This window comes from Canis lupus, chromosome 23 (assembly GCF_048164855.1).
Source record: "Canis lupus baileyi chromosome 23, mCanLup2.hap1, whole genome shotgun sequence".
Lineage (NCBI taxonomy): Eukaryota > Metazoa > Chordata > Mammalia > Carnivora > Canidae > Canis > Canis lupus.
The window spans coordinates 6,385,717-6,404,661 of NC_132860.1; the positions used below are offsets into that span (position 1 = coordinate 6,385,717).

The 18,945-nt window shown below is 39.9% G+C and overlaps 2 protein-coding genes and 1 long non-coding RNA gene across 4 annotated transcripts in view; 2 read left to right on the top strand and 1 right to left on the bottom strand.

The window, feature by feature from the left end:
* LOC140614659 (uncharacterized) overlaps positions 1–18,945 on the bottom strand; it is a 273,756-nt gene that overhangs the window by 245,004 nt on the left and 9,807 nt on the right. The gene's annotated exons all lie outside the window — the stretch shown is intronic.
* SVIP (small VCP interacting protein) overlaps positions 1–18,945 on the top strand; it is a 211,685-nt gene that overhangs the window by 175,816 nt on the left and 16,924 nt on the right. The gene's annotated exons all lie outside the window — the stretch shown is intronic.
* CCDC179 (coiled-coil domain containing 179) lies at positions 4,394–17,896 on the top strand. The gene is made up of 4 exons (XM_072793751.1): positions 4,394–4,575; positions 5,302–5,346; positions 6,210–6,309; positions 17,732–17,896. Exons 1-4 carry the CDS (start codon positions 4,478–4,480, stop codon positions 17,738–17,740), a joined length of 252 nt encoding a protein of 83 aa, XP_072649852.1. The 5' UTR covers positions 4,394–4,477; the 3' UTR covers positions 17,741–17,896.

Consider the following 18,945-nt stretch of genomic DNA (forward strand, 5'->3'; position numbering starts at 1 on the left):
TACTCTCAGTCATATCACACTCTGAGCTCTGTGCTCATGCAGCACAGTGATGACCGTCCTGCAACACCGCTGTCGACCTGGATAGTGGGGAGATTTGAACCATCCTAACGCAGGTGATCCGGGGCCATTCTGGTTGCTGTGCCACATTCACAGGTTGCCTTTCAGCTCTAGACCTGCCCCTCCGTGGCCTACCTTGTGATACGGTATTACAAGTAGGGCTGGGACTTTGTATATTTTTTCTCTTTAGAATTAAAAAGTTGGGAATTTAGCCAGCTCAAGTTCTGGTAGGTTCAGCCAGTGGCGGGGGGCGAGGGAGGTGAGGATGCTGGAGGAAGATTGGAAGGTGAGTGGAGTGGAGGAGGATCTTCCTGGTGCCTGGTTTCTGGCTCTCCGTGTCACGCCAGTGGCGACGCTCCACCTGGCACTAGCATTTGTCTCGACCAGCAGTTGTTTCCAGTTTCTATTTTTTTCTACAACCCAGAGATGGTTTGATGGCTCGCCCTTAATCATACAGCCCCTGCCAGCTGAGAATGCCCCTTCCTAAGAGATCTCTGAGCCTCAGCTCCCAAAGGATTCCCCTCATCCAGTGTCCTGCGGTACCACTTCAGCCTGACAATATTCCCCTCCTCGGAGGTCTATTCCCACCCTGTGGGGGCCCCTCTTCCAAGGCTGTGGAGTCTGACAATCTCAGCCTCTTCCCCAACCTCATCACCAGGCGGAGGAGAATTAGTTTATTTTGTGAGGCCCATGAGGACAGACCTAGCACCAGCGAAGTAGCAGGTTCCTATAATTAGAGACGACAAAAAACTGAAGGAACTGCCCTGATTTTCCTATCCATTCATTCAACCAAAAGAAGGCTCTGCCACAGAATCAACACATGGACAGAATGAAAGTATCAGATGGGAGACTGGACCGGATGAGATACGAGGTTCTTTCCAGTTGGATGATTCAATAGTAAAAGGTAACTACGATTATTGAGCAACTCCCCAGTTAGTAAGGAATGAACTCCCCAATTCCTTACTTATAATATTCTTTTAAAAAAATTATTTATTCATGACAAACACAGACAGAGAGGCAGAGACACAGGCAGAGGGAGAAGCAGGCTCCCTGCAAGGAGCCCGATGTGGGACTCGATCCCAACTTCTAATATTCTTAACGCTCATAAGCAACTCTGTTGTTGGAGGAGCTCATGGAAAGGATGTGACTACAGTTGATTGGAGAGCTGGACCCTGAAAATGCCAGAGGCTTCTCACCCCCTCCTTTGTCTTTGGAATGCATACGTTCTAGCTACTGTTTCTATAGTGAAAGCCATCGTCAAGGACACAGCCTTGAGAGAGAGTAAGGTGCTTTTGAGACCCTACAGGCTTATGAGGTACCCAAACCCCATTAAGACGTTTATTCAAACCTCCAAGATTCAAGTGGGCAAGTGCAGAGACCTACTCATCTTTTGAGCGCCCAAGGCAAGCCTCGCTTGTAAGTTTTCTTACCTACTGAACCTGCCACCTGCCAACCTGGAGTGGCGAGGGACCGCCTCTTCCGCCTGCCTCTCCTTGTCTCCCAGGAACAGGGGTCAGGTTCAGATTTCACCAGGGAAATTCCCGAGTTTTTGAACCAACACCTATGTTGTTAGATACTATCATCCCCGTCTTATAAATGTAGAAAGGAGAATGGAAGCTGATGTGAGATCATTAATAGGCCAGGATTACAAAGTTTTCAAGTGAAGGTGATGAAGGCAGAATGTGGACTCCCTGTGAGTCCCACCACCCAAGTCCCCATAAGCCTCCGACATCACACTCAGAGACATTCCCTTGCAGCCGTCTCACAGGGCCTGAGTCCTGTGAAATACATTTGAAATAAATAAATAAATAAATAAATAAATAAATAAATAAATAAATAAATAAATAAACAAACAAATTTCAACCTCAGCCCTGGTGGCTTTGTTTGCTCTGCAGGAGAAAGGAGGAGGAAAGGCAATGAGAAGTTGATGAATGAAGAGTGATAACCCCTTGACGGTAGTTACTCATTCATCAAATCCCATCAAAGCCCTACTCCTGCCATCTGGACAGGCTGCTCTGTCCATCAGGAACACTCTGGCTCTAGAACCCCCACACATCCTTTAAAGTACAGCTCAGGCACTTCCACAGGCACTTTCAGGTTCTGTCCTTAAACCCAATGCAACTGCTTTAAAGATATTATCCAACCCAGGGGCGGCACCAGGAGAATCCACCTGTGGACACATCATTCCTGGAAGGCAAAGGTAGATGAGGAACTCAGAAGGATGGAACCATTATCCGCGGCCAGTCTGGCTACCCCAGTCGCAATGATGTTGGCATGACCCTGAAGGCTTCATCTTTAGACGGAATCAGAGGCTCCTGCATTTCTGCACAACATGTGTCCCCTATTAGTGTTCCCAATTACGCCGTTTTCCTGTTTTTTTGTTGCTATTTTATCTGACTTGCCTTCAGGGCAGTAATTCAGCTTATTCATTGTTCTATTCCCAGGACCTAGCAAGATATATAAGAGTAAGTATCCGAAACATATGTTCTTGAGGTAACATGAGATAGTGAAGACAGCACAGGATTTCAAGTCATTTCCTGGATTGTGAACATGAGCGAGATTACATAATTCTTTAAAGTCGTATTCTTAAAAAAATAAAAATAAATAAATAAAGTCGTATTCTTCCCAGACAGGAGAACTTCAGGAAGGAAGTGGTCAGTGGATTCAAGCACTATCGGTGGGCAAGATTATCTCATTTTCCTAAGCCTAACTCTCCCAAGAGAACTGGCTGTGGTTCCTGACACTGCGCAAAAGCCACAAGGTAAAAAGTGTCTGTTGAATTTAGTAGGAAGATCACCAGTGACCACTTTAAAACAAGTACCAGTGGGGGTAGTAAGAGTAGGAAGCAGGTTGCAGAGCAATATTGCACTGGATTCATGTAAAGAAGAGGAGATGGGAACCACAGGCGGTGCTTATGATTATTTACTGTAAATACAGGAAATGGGCAATGGTCACAATTAGTTGCTTTTCAAAGGGCTTTGGTTTATTAGTTTCAATAGGGGATGACTTGAGCGTATTGCAGTTAATTGTTTAAAGAAAACAGACAATACAGATTGGGTAACAAGGGGAGGGAATAATCTTACACAGGATCTCTGAGAAGATGGGAACAAAAATGAACAGATTTACTGGAGACAAAAAGAGGGGCAACTAACTTTTTCCATTTCACAGGATTACAGGGAAAGGATAATATGGGTACAAATGAGGTGACAGACTTAAAGGTGGTAAGGACGTGAGGTAGCTCCAGTCTGGGCTTTTCGAAGCAATTGGTGGCATAGCACGGAGGTGGAAGAGCACAGGCCTGGAAGCGGGCTTTGGGGATTTAAGTCCCAGCAGAGCTTCTAATGGCGTAACCTCAGGCAGGATATTTAACACGCTAATGCCTTATTTCCCAGATGATAATAATCATGCTCTTACTGCTCTTACTCTCTCCGGTTGTTGTAAGGAGTTGACGACTTAATACATGTACATTCATCCAACAGTGCTGAGCATAAGCTCTGGTGTCCTGTTAGCCAAGCTCCGTGTGTGAAGCAACAGCTGTGTGGGCTCAGACGTTTCAACAGAGGAGAGACAGTTTGAAGAGAACGCCGTAGAGTACAAAAAAAAAGGAAGATCTAGGCAAACACAAAAGAGGTGGGAAGCAATGGTGAAGACCCGGTTCCAGCTGGCGATCATGGGGGTGCCTGGGTGGCTCCACTGGTGAAGCGTCTGCCTTTGCTCAGGTCATGACCCCAGGGCCCTGGGATGGAGCCCCTACATTGGGCTCCCCGCTCAGCAGGGGGGTCTGCTTCTCCCTCTCCCTCTGCCCCTCACCCCTGCTTTTGTGCTCTTTCTCTCTCAAATAAATAAAATCTTCAAATGAAAAAAAGTTGGTGGTCATGGGCAACCTGTAATTGGGGCATTTCTCAAAGCCCACTTCCCTTCCTTCAGGGCAGCAGTCCACAGGGAGAAGGCAGGGGGATGGGGCCAGCGAATGCTGCGGTGGGCCAAGAGTGAGGGGAGGGAATGGGGAGCCCCAACAGCAGGCTGAGGGGCAGGGCCAGGGACCAAAGCCAGAGGGCTCCCGAAGCCGAGGGGGCTCCCCAGGAAGAGGGCAGAGGTTGAGAAGTAAGAAAACGATGGAACGACCATGTTCGGGCTGGTGGGAGCAGGCCTGCTGGGAGAACTGTGGCAACCTGGGCCCTGGCCCTTGCCTGCGGGGCCAGGCGGGAGCTGGGGGTGGGAGTGAGGGCTAGGGCAAGGGTGAGGCTCGGGGACAAAGGGAATTGTGATGGGTCTGGCAGGAAGCTGGGGGCAAGGGCAAGGGCGTGGCCCTGGGACAAAGGGAATTGTGATGGGGCCGGGTGGGGCCCGGGCAAGGCCAGGCGGGGGACAGGGTGAGCCCTGGTCACTGCAGGGGTTGTCCAGCCTGGGCCTTAGCAGCATGTGCCTGTGCTGCACAGAAGATGATGCCATCCAAGTGAACCCCGTGAGTGCCCAGGGCCCCCCTTCGCCCTGGGGCCCTGTGATTCCCACCATCAGGTTGTGACCACAGCGGGTGGTCCTGGGGCACAGGTTTGGGGGTCCCTGGGAAGTAGACAGACGAGATCCTGGGTTGCAGGACCCACTTAGGAGCAGGGAAAGCCCCCACCTCAAGTGCTTCTAGAAGTCAGGCACAGTCAGCAGGGTGTTTGTTGACTGACCCACTGCTCTGCCCCAGAGGTGGCATGGGGCTGACAGAGCGGGGAGGCAGGAAGTTTCTCAATATTGGGGAGGATGAGGGCAGGACATTGCTTCTGGCTCTTTGGATTAAACAAGTGGATCAAAATGAGGTGCAGGGGAGGTATTTAAGGTACAATTTAGAAATCAGCAGAAGGTGTGGGAACCCCACAAACTAAACAGCCAAGCTCCTCATATCTCAGAAAACCATACCGCTTGCTGGGGCTCCTCGGTCACCCCAAGGACCGGCAGAAACATGTTTTGATTTCTTGTCCACCCTTTTCTTCATGATAAATCTCAGTACTCTACATGCTCCCTCCATGTGGTTCATGACACTATTGCCATCCTCCACCCTGATTTTTACCTTAATGTTCTTATTCTGAGCCTGCCTCTTGCCATTGAGATAATATCCATATGTTACATAAATTTTTAAAAAAGTAGCATAGGCTTCCTATTATAATAACTAGTATTTCTATTTGCTCGTGTGTGTGTGTGTGTGTGTGTGTGTGTGGTTTGTTTTGTTTTAATTTCATTTTACCTTTTGTGTAGGAAGGGCCAAGATGGCAGCATCCTTCGGAAGTCACTGCAAGGCAGGTAATGTTTCAATAAATAATTCAATAAATAAGTTAAAATTGTACCTTGGTTATGTTCCTTTATGCCTAGTGGTCTCCAGTATGATAGAACGTTTATTATCTAGATGCTTCAGTGTCACCTTTCATGGGACTCTGGGATCTTGAGACCACTATGAGAATGAGTCTTAACTAGGATAACTTAAATGCTTAATATTCTTGTTTTTTAACGTAATAGGAATAGAATGGCTGGATCGTAGGGAACACAATTTTTTCATTGTTATAAAGTAATGTGACATAGTTTTCAAAGCCATTATGCCAAGTGTACTCCCAATGGAAATGGATAAAAGTTTCTCTTATTCATATAACCTGCACCCCGATGCTCCATTATCTTCAAAGCATTCCAGTTAGACCCTGAGATCTCTGCTACTTATGGAGGCCACACAATTGGGGACATAAAAATCGCTGCTTAACATATGCAGCATTTAAGAGAACTAAAGAATGTGCATGAGTTTTGTTTTCTTATTTCTATAAAGAAAATCCCTTTGGGTTTTTTTTAATGAGCATTACTTTTAAGACAAAAGTAAACATACATATCCATGAGCCTTAGATCCTACCGTTGCTGAAGTGGGAATCAAAAGTAAATAGTCTCACTTGAAAACTCTAGAGATGCTCCGATGGGTTTTCTTCATCTATGAACCCCGTATTTGAAAAATAGATTTGTTCCTACTTTTATGTAGCTATGTAAACCATATCCACTGACTGTGTTTATCTTTTTTTTTATCTTTTTTTTATTGGCACCAACCAAAAATATAACCAGCATGTTAACTTTTTATGTTATAAAAAGTATAATTTGTCTTCCTTCCCTTTAATTTTCCAAAAGTCCAGAGATAAACGCATTGAGAATATGAAAAACATAAGGAAAGAGAAGAGGAAATTTAATAAACGGTTTGCAAGACCTGCTCCTCTTCCAGAACCAGGACTCCTAGTAAGTACAATATAGGCATCCCTGGGTGGCGCAGCGGTTTGGCGCCTGCCTTTGGCCCAGGGCGCGATCCTGGAGACCTGGGATCGAATCCCACATCAGGCTCCCGGTGCATGGAGCCTGCTTCTCCCTCTGCCTGTGTCTCTGCCTCCCTCTCTCTCTCTGTGACTATCATAAATAAATAAAAATTAAAAAAAATAAAATAAGTACAATATAGAGACTTCACTAAAAGTAACAGGTCCTTAAATGCAAAAGATTTCTTTAATTTATGTAGTACTCTAAATTTTGGCTTTCCTCTTTCCTTTGAGAAATAGTGTAGGTGTAGTCTGAGAGATTACTTTAAAACTCCTCTAATCAAAATCTCAACTATTATTTAAATCTCTTTGTCTGGGTAAACTTTACTGATGGGACATGACAAGGTAGGGCTTTCTAAACCCTTCTTTAGGGGGTCTGAGACGGTTTCCAGGCCAGGAGATTCTCAGTGCATTGGCAAATGAATTGAGGCAAGGACTCTATAGCAACTGAGGGCTTCTCTCTTCCTCTTGTACTCTCCCTGGATTTAGGGACTCTTACTCCTTGGAGGGCGTGTGGACCACAGGTCCACCACCCAGATGCTGTAGCCAATTCATGGTCATACCAGGAAATGAAGTTGGCAAAGTGGTCATTGAGAGCAATGCCAGCCCCAGCATCAAAGGTAGAAGAGTGTCACTGTTGAAGTTTCAGGAAACAACCTGGTTAGTGTAGCCCACGGTGCCATTGAGGGGGCCCTCTGATGCCTGCTTCACCATCTTCTAGAAGTCAGCATGTTTGGCAGCTGTCTCCGGGCAGCAGGTCAGATCTGTAACTAATACATTGGGGGTGGGCACATTGAAGACCATGACAATAAGCTTCCTATTCAGCTCAGGGATGGCTTTGTCTTCCCCAATAGAAGCAGGAATGATGTTCTGGGCAGCCCCTTGGCCGTCATGATACAACTTCCCAGAGAGCTCACCCACGGTCTTCTGGATGGCAGTGATAGCAGGGACTGTGGTCATAATTCTCTCCATAATGCCAAAGTTGTCATGGATGACCTTGGCCACAGGGGCCATGCAGCTGGTGATGCAGCAGGTACTGTTGATAATCTTGAGGGAGTTGCCATACTTCTCATGGTTCACATCCATCACAAACATGGAGCATTACCAAAAGGGTCAGATAATGACCTTCTTGGCTCCACCTTTCTAGTGAGCCCCAGCTTTCTCCATAGTACTGAAGACACCAGAGAACTCCACAACATATTGAGCAAGAACATCACCCCGTTTGATGTTGGTGGGCTTTTGCTCCTTCAAGATGGAGACGGGCTTTCCATTGATGCCATGTTTCCAGTTCTCAGCCTTGACTGTGCCATTGAATTTGCCAGGATGGAATCCTACTGGAACATGCAGACCATGTAGTTGAGGTCAATGAAGCGGTCATAAATGGTGACAACATCCAGTTTTTCAAAGTGAACTGTAGCTCCATCCACAGTTTGGCTATTGTGGACCTTGCTGCTGTAAACATCGGGGTGCAGGTGTCTTGGTCTTTCACTGCATCTGTGTCTTTGGGGTAAATCCCCAGCAGTGCAATGGCTGGGTGGTAGGGCATCTCTATCTAACTCCTTGAGGAGCCTCCACACAGTTTTCAGGAGTGCCCAACCAGCTCCCATTCCCACCAACAGTGCAGGAGGGTTCCCCTTTCTCCGCATCCTCTCCACCATTTTTGGTTTCCTGTCTTGTTAATTTCACCCATTCTCACTGGTGTGAGGTGGGATCTCATTGTGGTTTGGGTTTGTATTTCCCTGATGGCCAGTGATGCGGAGCATGTTCTCATGTGCTTGTTGGCCATGTGTAGGTCTTCTTTGGTGAAATTTCTATTCATGTCTTTTGCCCATTTCATGATTTGTTTGTTTGTTTCTTTGCTGTTGAGTTTAATAAGTTCTTTATGGATCTTGGATATCAGCCCTTTATCTGATATGCCATTTGCAAATATCTTCTCCCATCTGTAGATTGTCTTTTAGTTTTATTGACTGCTTCTTTTGCTGTGCAGAAGCTTTTTATCTTGATGAAGTCCCAATAATTCATTTTTGCTTTTGTTTCCCTTGCCTTCATGGATGTATCTTGCAAGAAGTTATTGTGGCCAAGTTCAAAAAGGGTGTTGCCTGTGTTCTCCTCTAGGATTTTGATGGAATCTTGTCTCAAATTTAGATCTTTCATCCATTTTGAGTCTATCTTGGTGTCTGGTATAAGAGAATGGTCCAGTTTCATTCTTCTGCATGTGGCTGTCCAATTTTCCCAGTACCATTTATTGAAGAGACTGTACTTTCTCCAGTGGATAGTCTTTCCTGCTTTGTCAAATATTAGTTGACCATAGAGCTGGGGGTCCATTTCTGGGTTCTCTATTCTGTTCCATTGATCTATGTCTGTTTTTGTGCCAGTACCACACTGTCTTGATGATCACAGCTTTGTAGTACAACCTGAAATCTGGCATTGTGATGCCCCCGGCTCTGGTTTTCCTTTACAACATTTGCCTGGCTATGCAATGTCTTTTCTGATTCCATACAAATCTTAAGATGATTTGTTTCAACTCTCTGAAGAAAGTCCATGGTATTTTGATAGGGATTGCATTAAATGTGTAAATTGTCCTGGGTAACATTGACATTTTCACAATATTAATTCTTCTAATCCATGAGCATGGAATATTTTTCCATCTTTTTGTGTCTTCCTCAATTCCTTTCAGAAGTGTTCTGTAGTTTTTAGGGTATAGATCCTTTACCTCTTTGGTTAGGTATATTCCTAGGTATCTTATGCTTTTAGGTGCAATTATAAATGGGATTGACTCTTTAATTTCTCTTTCTTCAGTCTTGTTGTTAGTGTATAGAAATGCCACTGATTTCTGGGCATTGATTTTGTATCCTGCCATATTGCTCAATTGCTGTATGAGTTCTAGCAATCTTGGGGTGGAGTCTTTGGGTTTTCTATGTACAGGATCATGTAATCTGTGAAGAGGGAGAGTTTGACTTCTTCTTTGCCAATTCGAATGCCTTTAATGTCTTTTTGTTGTCTGATTGCTGAGGCTAGGACTTCCAGTACTATGTTGAATAGCAGTGGTGAGAGTGGACATCCCTGTCATGTTCCTGATCTTAGGGGAAAGGCTCCCAGTTTTTTTTCCCATTGAGAATGATATTTGCTGTGGGCTTTTCGTAGATGGCTTTTTTTTTATTTTTTTTATTATTTATTTTTATGATAGGCACACAGTGAGAGAGAGAGGCAGAGACACAGGCAGAGGGAGAAGCAGGCTCCATGCACCGGGAGCCCGACGTGGGATTCGATCCTGGGTCTCCAGGATCGCGCCCTGGGCCAAAGGCAGGCGCTAAACCGCTGCGCCACCCAGGGATCCGTCGTAGATGGCTTTTAAGATGCTGAGGAATGTTCCCTCTATCCTTACACTCTGAAGAGTTTTGATGAGGAATGGATGCTGTATTTTGTCAAATGCTTTCTCTGCATCTATTGAGAGGATCATATGGTTCTTGTTTTTTTCTCTTGTTGATATGATCTATCACATTGATTGTTTTATGAGTGTTGAACCAGCCTTGCATCCTGGGGATAAATCCCACTCGGTCATGGTGAATAATCTTCTTAATGTACTATTGGATCCTATTGGCTAGTATCTTGTTGAGAATTTTTGCATCTATGTTCATCAGGGATATTGGTCTATAATTCTCCTTTTTGGTGGGGTCTTTGTCTGGTTTTGGAATTAAGGTGATGCTGGCCTCATAGAACGAGTTTGGAAGTATTCCGTCCCTTTCTATCTTTCAGAACAGCTTTAGTAGAGTAGGTATTATTTCTTTAAATGTTTGATAGAATTCCCCTGGGAAGCCATCTGGCCCTGGAGTTTTGTATCTTGGGAGGTTTTTGATGACTGCTTCAATCACCTCCCTGGTTATTGGCCTGTTCAGGTTTTCTATTCGTTCCTGTTCCAGTTTTGGTAGTTTGTGGTTTTCCAGAAATGCGTCCATTTCTTCTAGATTGCCTAATTTATTGACATATAGCTGCTCATAATACGTTTTTAAATCATTTGTATTTCCTTGGTATTGGTTGTGATCTCTCCTTTTTCATTCATGATTTTATTAATTTGAGTCTTTTTTCTTTTTACTAAGGGTGACTAATGGTTTATCTATCTTATTAATTCTTTCAAAGAACCAACTCCTCATTTTGTTGATCTCTTCTACAGTTCTTCTGGTCTCTATTTCATTGAGTTCTGCTCGAATCTTTATTATCCCTCTTCTTCTGCTGGGTGTAGGTTTTTTTTGCTGTTCTTTCTCCAGTTCCTTTAGGTGCGAGGTTAGCTTGTGTACTTGAGTTTTTTCCAATGTTTTGAGGGATGCTTGTATTGTGATGTATTTCCCTCTTAGGACTGCTTTTGCTGTATCCCAAAGATTTTGAATGGTTGTATCTTCATTTTCATTAGTTTCCATGAATCTTTTTAATTCTTCTCTAATTTCCTGGTTGACCCTTTCATCATTTAGTAGGATGCTCTTTAACCTCCAAGTGTTTGAGTTTCTTCCAAATTTCTTCTTGTGATGAGTTCTAGTTTCAAAGCATTATGGTCAAAAATATGCTTTGACATGGATTTAAAAGTGCTTCCACATAACCTGTCATATTGCTTCCATGAGTTTTTTACTGGTAGTGTTAATTATATTTCTCATAGTCAAATATAAATCCAATGGCCCTCCATTTTAAAGCCCTTCAGGTATTTGAGCAAAACTGTTACCTTCCTTCATATTCAGGTTTTCTTCAGGGTGAAAATCCCCATTTCCTCATTCATTCCTTTTCAACTTTGTACTGAGCCCTGGCCTTATTCAGGCAATCTTGAGGATGAGAATTATATTTTATTATGAAAAGATTTGTGAAAAATATATTTCTAAGAATTAAGATTTTTTTCTGTTGGTTTTCTTTTAGAAAAAAAAAATATAAGCACAGCTAATGGATAGCTATGGCAATCAGTAATTTGCTAACTTTAGGTTCTAATAAGAGAAACTCAATTTCAGTGGCTTAACCAAATAGGAGTATAGTTTTTCTCCAAAGAAGAACTCCTGACCTAGGCAGTCTATAGCTGACATGGTGGTTCCAAAAATCACTAAAGAAGTTCCAGGTTCTCTCTGTCTCTATGATCCTTCAAACTTTTCACGTGACTGTCATTTGCATGGTCTCACAAAGGCTTCTACAATAGGAAACATTGTGTTTACATTCCAGGAGAAAACAGTATAGGACAAAAGGCAAGAAACATATGCCAGCAGCTGAGTCAACTCCCCTTTAGGCAGAAAAAGAGCCTCCTTTATATATAAATATATATTTATATACAAATAAAAATATAAAATATATTTGTATTTTATATACTTATATACAATTTATATATTTTTTTATATTATATTATATATTTAGAAATATGTTATATATATTTTATATACATATATATATAATCTTGGTTGTGGTAATGGTTTCATGAGTATACATGTGCTAAAATATTTTAAAATTGCACACTTTAAATATGCACAAGTCACTGTATGTCAACTTTCCTTCAATAAAGCTGATAATATATATATATATTTATATGTTACATTGGGTTCACTCTTTGAATTGTATAATTCTATGGGTTTTGACAAATGCATAACGTCTTTATCCACCCTGACAGTACCATACAGAATAGTTTCACTGCCCTAAAAATCTCTGTGCGCCACCTTTGACCCTTTGCTCTTCCTTCACCTGCCTCAAGGCCCTAGCAATCACTGAACTTTTTACTGTCTCTATAGCTTTGCCTTTTCCAGAATGTCATATAGTTGCAATCTTATAGTATGGAGCCTTTGAAATTGGCTTCTTTCACTCAGTAATATGTATTTAAGGTCCCCTCATATCTTTTCATGGCTTGACAACCCATTTCTTTTTGTCACTGAATAATATTCCATTGTTTATATGATCCCATTGTTTATATGGTAAACAATGGAAACAATGGAATCAATGGTTTAGTCATGCACCTATTCAAAGACACCTTGGTTGTTTCCAATTTTGGGTAATCATGAATAAAGCTGCTATAAATATTCATATGCAGATTTTTGCATGAACATAAATTTTCAACTCATTTGGCTAATTAGGAGTACAGTTGCTGGATCATATGGTAAAACTATGTTGAGTTTTGTAAGAAATTGGAAAATTGTCTTCCAAAGTAGCTGTTAATTTTGCATCCCTAACAGTAATGAATGAGAGTTTCTGCTGTTCCACAACATTCTTGCCAACATTTGATGTTATCAGTGTTTTGGATTTTAGCCATTCTCACAGGTGTGTAGTGATATTTCATTGTTTTAATTTGCAATTCCTTGTTGACATATACTATTGATAATATCTTCATATGTTTGTCTGCTATCTGTATAGCTTCTCTGGCACAATGTCTATTTCAATGTTTTGCCCACTTTTTAATTGAATTCACTTTCTTATTGAGTTTTAACAGCCATTTTTATATTTTGGATACCAGTTCTTTATAAGATGTGTTTTTGCAAATATTTTTCCCACTGTTTTCATTATTCTAATAGTATCTTTCCCAGAGTAGAAGTTTTCAACTTTAATGAAGTCTAATTTATTAATTATTTCTTTCATGGATCATGCTTTTGGTATCGTATCTAAAAACTCCAAGATCACATTGATTTTTCTCTTGTATTATCTAGAAGCTTTACAATTTTGCATTTTACATTTAGGTCTATGATACATTTTGAGTCACTTTTTGAAAAGTAAAGTACAAGGTATCTAGATTTTTTTTTTTTTTTTTGCATATAGATGTTGTTCCATTTGTTTTAGTACCATTTATTGAAAAGACTGTCCTTTCTCTATTGTATTGCCTTTGCTCCTTTGTCAAAGATCTGTTGACTAACTATTTAGGTCTATTTCCAGGCTGTCTATTCTATTCCACTGAATAAAATATTTATCTGTTCTTTCACCATTACTATACTGTGTTGATTACTATAACTTTACTGTAAATCTTGAAGTCTGGCAGTGTCAGTCTTCCAATTTGGTTCTTTCACTTCAATGCTTGTTAGCAACTCTGTATATTTTTGCTTTACTATATAAAATTTAGATTCAGCTTGTCAAAATCCACAATGTAACTTGCTTGAGTGATTTAAATTGTGTTGAATCTATAGATCCATTTGGAAAGAATTGAGTCTTCCTGTAAATGAACATTGGGCTTCTCCTATTTATTTAGATCATTGACTTTTTTCGTCAAATTTTTATAGTTTTCCTCATTCAGACTCTGTACATATTTTGTTAGATAGATTTATATCTAAGTATTTCCTTTTTTTGGTATTAATGTAAATGGTACTCTGTTGTTAACTTCAAATTCAAATTGTTCATTAGCAGTATATAGGAAGTCAAATGACTCTTCTGTAGTAGACTTATATCCTGCAACCTTGCCCAATAATTCCAGGATTTTTTTTGTTTTTCTTATTGTTGATTCATTGGGATTTACTACATAAATAAATATATCATCTGTGAATAATAGTTTAATTTCTTCCTTCCCAATCTGTATACCTTTTTCTTTTTATTTATTTATTTATTTATTTATTTATTTATTTATTTATTTATTTTAGTTTCAGAATTGCATTAAACATTTATTTTCACAGCCCATCTTTTACAAAGACAATAAGAAATTCCTGAAGTCCACCTTTGAGTTCTTTTGGGATTCACTTTGACTAAGCAACATTTTTAGTTGAGAAAGGTGTTTCTTTTTATTTTCTTTTATATTGCATTAGCTAGGACTTCTAGATGATGTTGAATAGAAATGTTGAATTACTAGCATTTGCTTCTGATTATTTCTTAGTTTCCTTTTCTCTTTACATTATCAAACTGTTCTTGCATCTTGTCCACTTTTCCATTAGAGCCCTTAGCATAATTATCATAATTATTTTAAATTTCCAGTCTGATCATTTCAAAATCTCTGTCATAACTGAGTCTGGATTGGATGATTGCTTTGTCTCTTTAGACAGTTTTCTTTTTTGGTTTTGTTTTTTACTTTTTAGCATGTCTTATATTTTTGTTATTGTTAAGAGCCAGACATGATCGATTAAGTTAGAAAATAAGATAGATAAGTCTTTAATGTGAGGTTTTGTGTTTATCTGGCTAGGATTTAGGCTGTTTTTTTGTTTTCTGTAGCTGTGGTTTCAGAGGTAAAAATTCATTCCTGGTTTTTGTGTCTCCTCTTATATTTGGGTTCCCCTGTAGCCTCTTTCTTAAATAAGAACTGAGGCTTGCAGTTCTTTAAGCTGACCTCCTTGATGTTATATAGGAGACTTATTAATGTGGTGGCAAGTTGTTGGAGCAAGAGAAGCATATTATAGGCCTATGAGTAGATTTTTAACATTTTAGTGAGCCTGTGTCCCTAGGACATGACTTTCTCAACAACTACTTAGCTACCCTTACCCTTCAGTGAAACAGGAAGGCTACAGGGGACTAGAGTTGGGTATTTCCTTCTGCTATGTAGAAGAGTATAGATTTGGCTGTTTCCCTTCCCTAGGTCAGTAAGGGTTTAATAAAACCCAGGTTCATTAAGTTGTGATAAAATGGTTTCCCTTGAGGACAGTCCCTATTAACGAGGAGAGCTTGGAAGAATTTCAAAATAGTTGCTTTTCCCCTCCCACTGCTGGAAGCAAAAGGAGATTTTTCCTCCTGATTATTGCAGTAAGACCTGGTGGGGCTCCTGGAGGTAAGATTCAAGGAAATATGGGGGCCTCCCTAAGACTGACCCCTGCACTCTAAGTTTTTAACTTTGAAGCTAATCCATCATGAGGTTCAGCAATTCATCTGTTGAGGTTTGAGTGTTCCTACTGGAACAGTATCAGCTCCAGCAGCATCGTTGTGTCTCCAGTTTCCAGCACAGCAGCTTGTCCCACGATCTCAATTCTCTAATGGATCCAAGAAGAGATGTTGATTTTCCATTTGTTCTGCATTTTTCTTGTGAGGATGGGACTGATGATTTCCAAGTTCTTTGACATGTCAGACTGGAAACCCCACTTATATTTCTTTGGTCAAAACTGAGTCCCTGGCCACCCCAAGCTGCAAGTACATTTAGAGTAGTGAAATGCTGAACTGGCTTCTTTGCTGCTCTGACAAGAATTGAGGTTCCATTAGTGTGGAATAAAGTACTTTCTCTTTTTGGGCTGTGATGGTCCTCCTTTCATAATTCACCCTCCTCTCTTAATTTTGGAGTAAATACAAATTATGAGTAATGGTTCAGCCCTTCAGCTTTTTTTTCTTCTATTTATCTTTGCATAGTCAAGGGGCCTTATGCATTGCCACCTAGAAACTCAGGATCCTCAAGCTTCTAGAGTTACTGCACTGTCTTAAATATCTACAGTTCTTCTCTTGCAGATATGTTAGTGTTTGAAATACCATCCACATAATCATGGTCTCTCAGATATGCATTAAGATATTAAGATATGTCTGCACAATGTATCTTACATCCGTATAGTTATCCCTTAGTAAAACATAATTATATGGGATATGGGGAGGGGAGGGAGCAGTGATTCTTGAGACCATCTTTCTGTTGAGTATGGCAATTACCACTTCTGAGCCCTTTAAACTTTTGACTAATTTCCACACATTAATTTGGCTAATTTTTCTATCTCACTGCCAGTTCAGATGTCTTGTGCCATCAATCTTTTCTCCTCATGACTTACTCCTCAACACCAAACCATTTAGGATTTTTCCATTAAAAAGCTCCCTCCTTTCTTTCTTGAGCTACCAGTTTTATGTAGAAATGCCTACAGAATTGTTCTATCTCAATTAGAGATAATTATCTCAATTATGCAGACAACACACTTGAGCTCTCAAAGACAAATAAAATGTCTCTATAAAAATATAAAAAACAAAACGCATGATACGTGAGAAGCCTGAGTTCAATCTGGTACTTAGTACTTATTCTCCTTACTACACGGATTCTTGGAATTGTCTTCAAAACATCTAGATATTTTTCCTGTGGCCGTATTACACAGAATGAAAGTTCAGATATCCTGTAGAAGAGAAAATACACCCTTTTCCCAAGAAAGAACATCAGGGGCTCAAAGCCCCAAAGTACACACTATGCTAAAGGGCCTCTCAGGACTCACCAAAGAATAATAATAGCAAGGAGGTACTGTGAACACTCTATTCTAGTGTTTCTTCTATATATTGACCAAGATGTGTAATGTGTCATATTTAAGCTTGAACTCTCAGTGCTTCTCAAATTTGGTCAGGACCAATTTTGTTTCATTTGGTTTGGTTTGATTTCCAAATCATTGTGGACTGTCTGTCGTTGTGTAACATATGATCAGAATGTCACAGCAATGTCAAATTGTTATAAATGAACATAAGTATTTATTCCCCATTTGCCTAAATAATCTTGTTGCAAAGTTGTAATGACTGTTAGACTAGCACTAAAACCAGGCCACACAGAATAACACATCTCTAAACTGTACTGATCCTTTCACTGTTTTTCCCTTTAAACCTTTTGCAAATTGTTGAGTTATAAGCAGCATCCCTACTAATACCCTCTTCTATTTTTCTTTCTTCTTAAACTGATCTTTGGCTTCAAAAAAATATAGCAGTATTTATACAACTTAAATGGTTTGGGATGAAAATAAAAATCTGAGTCCATACGTATAAGTATCTTTAACATATGGGTTGGGCCCAGTAGAACAGAGGATGAGGATAGAGCACTCAGTTGTAAAAAGTTTGACAAAGTATTTTTGTTTTGATATTTGTCTGTCTAAAGTCTCTATACCAAAACTGCCTCTTAATTATTTTATTAATAATCTTAATCATGGATATTAAAATAATCATGAAATATTCTCTTATGGTTAAATTCCTGCCAATACTGATATTTCTATTTTTACTTATTTGTCCCTGTTGCTCACTTCAACTCATTTCAAGACTTAAAAACTCTCAATGGATACATATAATAATATGCTTTCTTGGCCAACCAAAGATCATAAGACTGGAAAAGAAAACTCCTTTTAACATCCCTGTCACATCCATTATGTTTAGAAATGACTTTAACCTTTTCTCTAACCTGTTGTTTTTGGTTTCTACAAATTCTTCCTCCTTGTAGTGTTTGTTATCTGACTCATAGAAGAAAAAAAATTTATATCATACTCATTCCCAGATATGAGTTATTTCATAAAAGTGCTTTTCATATCTGGCTATTATCTTAATGTGATGTTACAATAATTTAGAATAGCACTTCTAGCTCTTTATAAAAATTCCTTTGTGTAAGAAAGCCTACTCCCTTTGAGATCTTTTCCAGATGATTTATTACTATGTATAAACTTTGTATAAGTTTCCTTATATACATTTTAATTGAATTTATATCTATGTATTTTAATTTCTTCCAGTGGACATAAAGCTGAATGAAGTCTGTATGGAAGAAATCATGCCAGACCAAAATATGTGCATTTATGACATCAAGTGGCATTTCATAATTTGACTTCATTTGAAAAATAAAGACACCTCTCTGTTGTTTCAGCAAAATAAAAGCAGTGCAACCATCTGACATCCAAGACATTGAGTCTAAAATTTTATTAATGACCATAACTAATTACCACTTTCTTTTCTGTGGTAAATTTGAGATTTGCTGCTTTTCAACAAACAATATGTACAGGCCTTTAAAAGTGATATACTCCTCTTTAAAGTTTTACAATTAAATTTATGACTTATCTAAAGATTTAGAATTATGCTTTAATAATAGGGGAAATGCCCCTAACTTAGAAGCAGCCAAATATATAAATCAATTAAAAACAAACTTAAAGAAATGAGAGTAGGGGATTTTAACACCCCATTCACAGCAATGGACAGATCATCAAAGCAGAAGATCAACAAGGAAACAAGGGCTTTGAATGACACATTGGACCAAATGGATTTAACAGATGTATTCAGAGCATTCCATCCCAAAGCAGCAAAATACACATTTTTTTCAGTGCACATGGGACATTTTCCAGAATATATCACATATTGGGCCACACATCAGGTCTCAACCCACAAGGTCAGGAACACAACAGAGAGGTCCACTCTCGCTGTCATTCAACATAGAACTGCAAGTCCTAGCCTCAGCAATTAGACAACAGAAAGAAACAGAAGGCATCCAAATCAGCAAGGAAGAAGTCAAACTTTTACTTTTGCAGGCAACATGATACTCTCTGCAGAAAACCCAAAGACTCCACCAAAATATTGCTAAAACTTATACAGGAATTCGGCAGTTGCAGGATATAAAATCAATGCACAAAAGTCTGTTGCATTTTTATACATCAATAATGAAGCAGCAGAGAGGGAAATCAAGGAATTGATCCCATTTATAATTTCACCAAAAATTTTAAGGTACCTAGGAATAAATCTAACCAAAGATGTAAAAGATCTGTGCTCTGAAAACTATATTACACTTATGAAAGAAATTAAGGAAAACACAAAGAAAGGGAAAAAGATTCCATGCTCATGGATCAGAAGAACAAATACTGTCAAAAATGTCTACACTACCCAAAGCAATCTATACATTCAATCCAATTCCTATCAAAATACCACCAGCATTTTTCACAGAGCTGGAAAAAGCAATTCT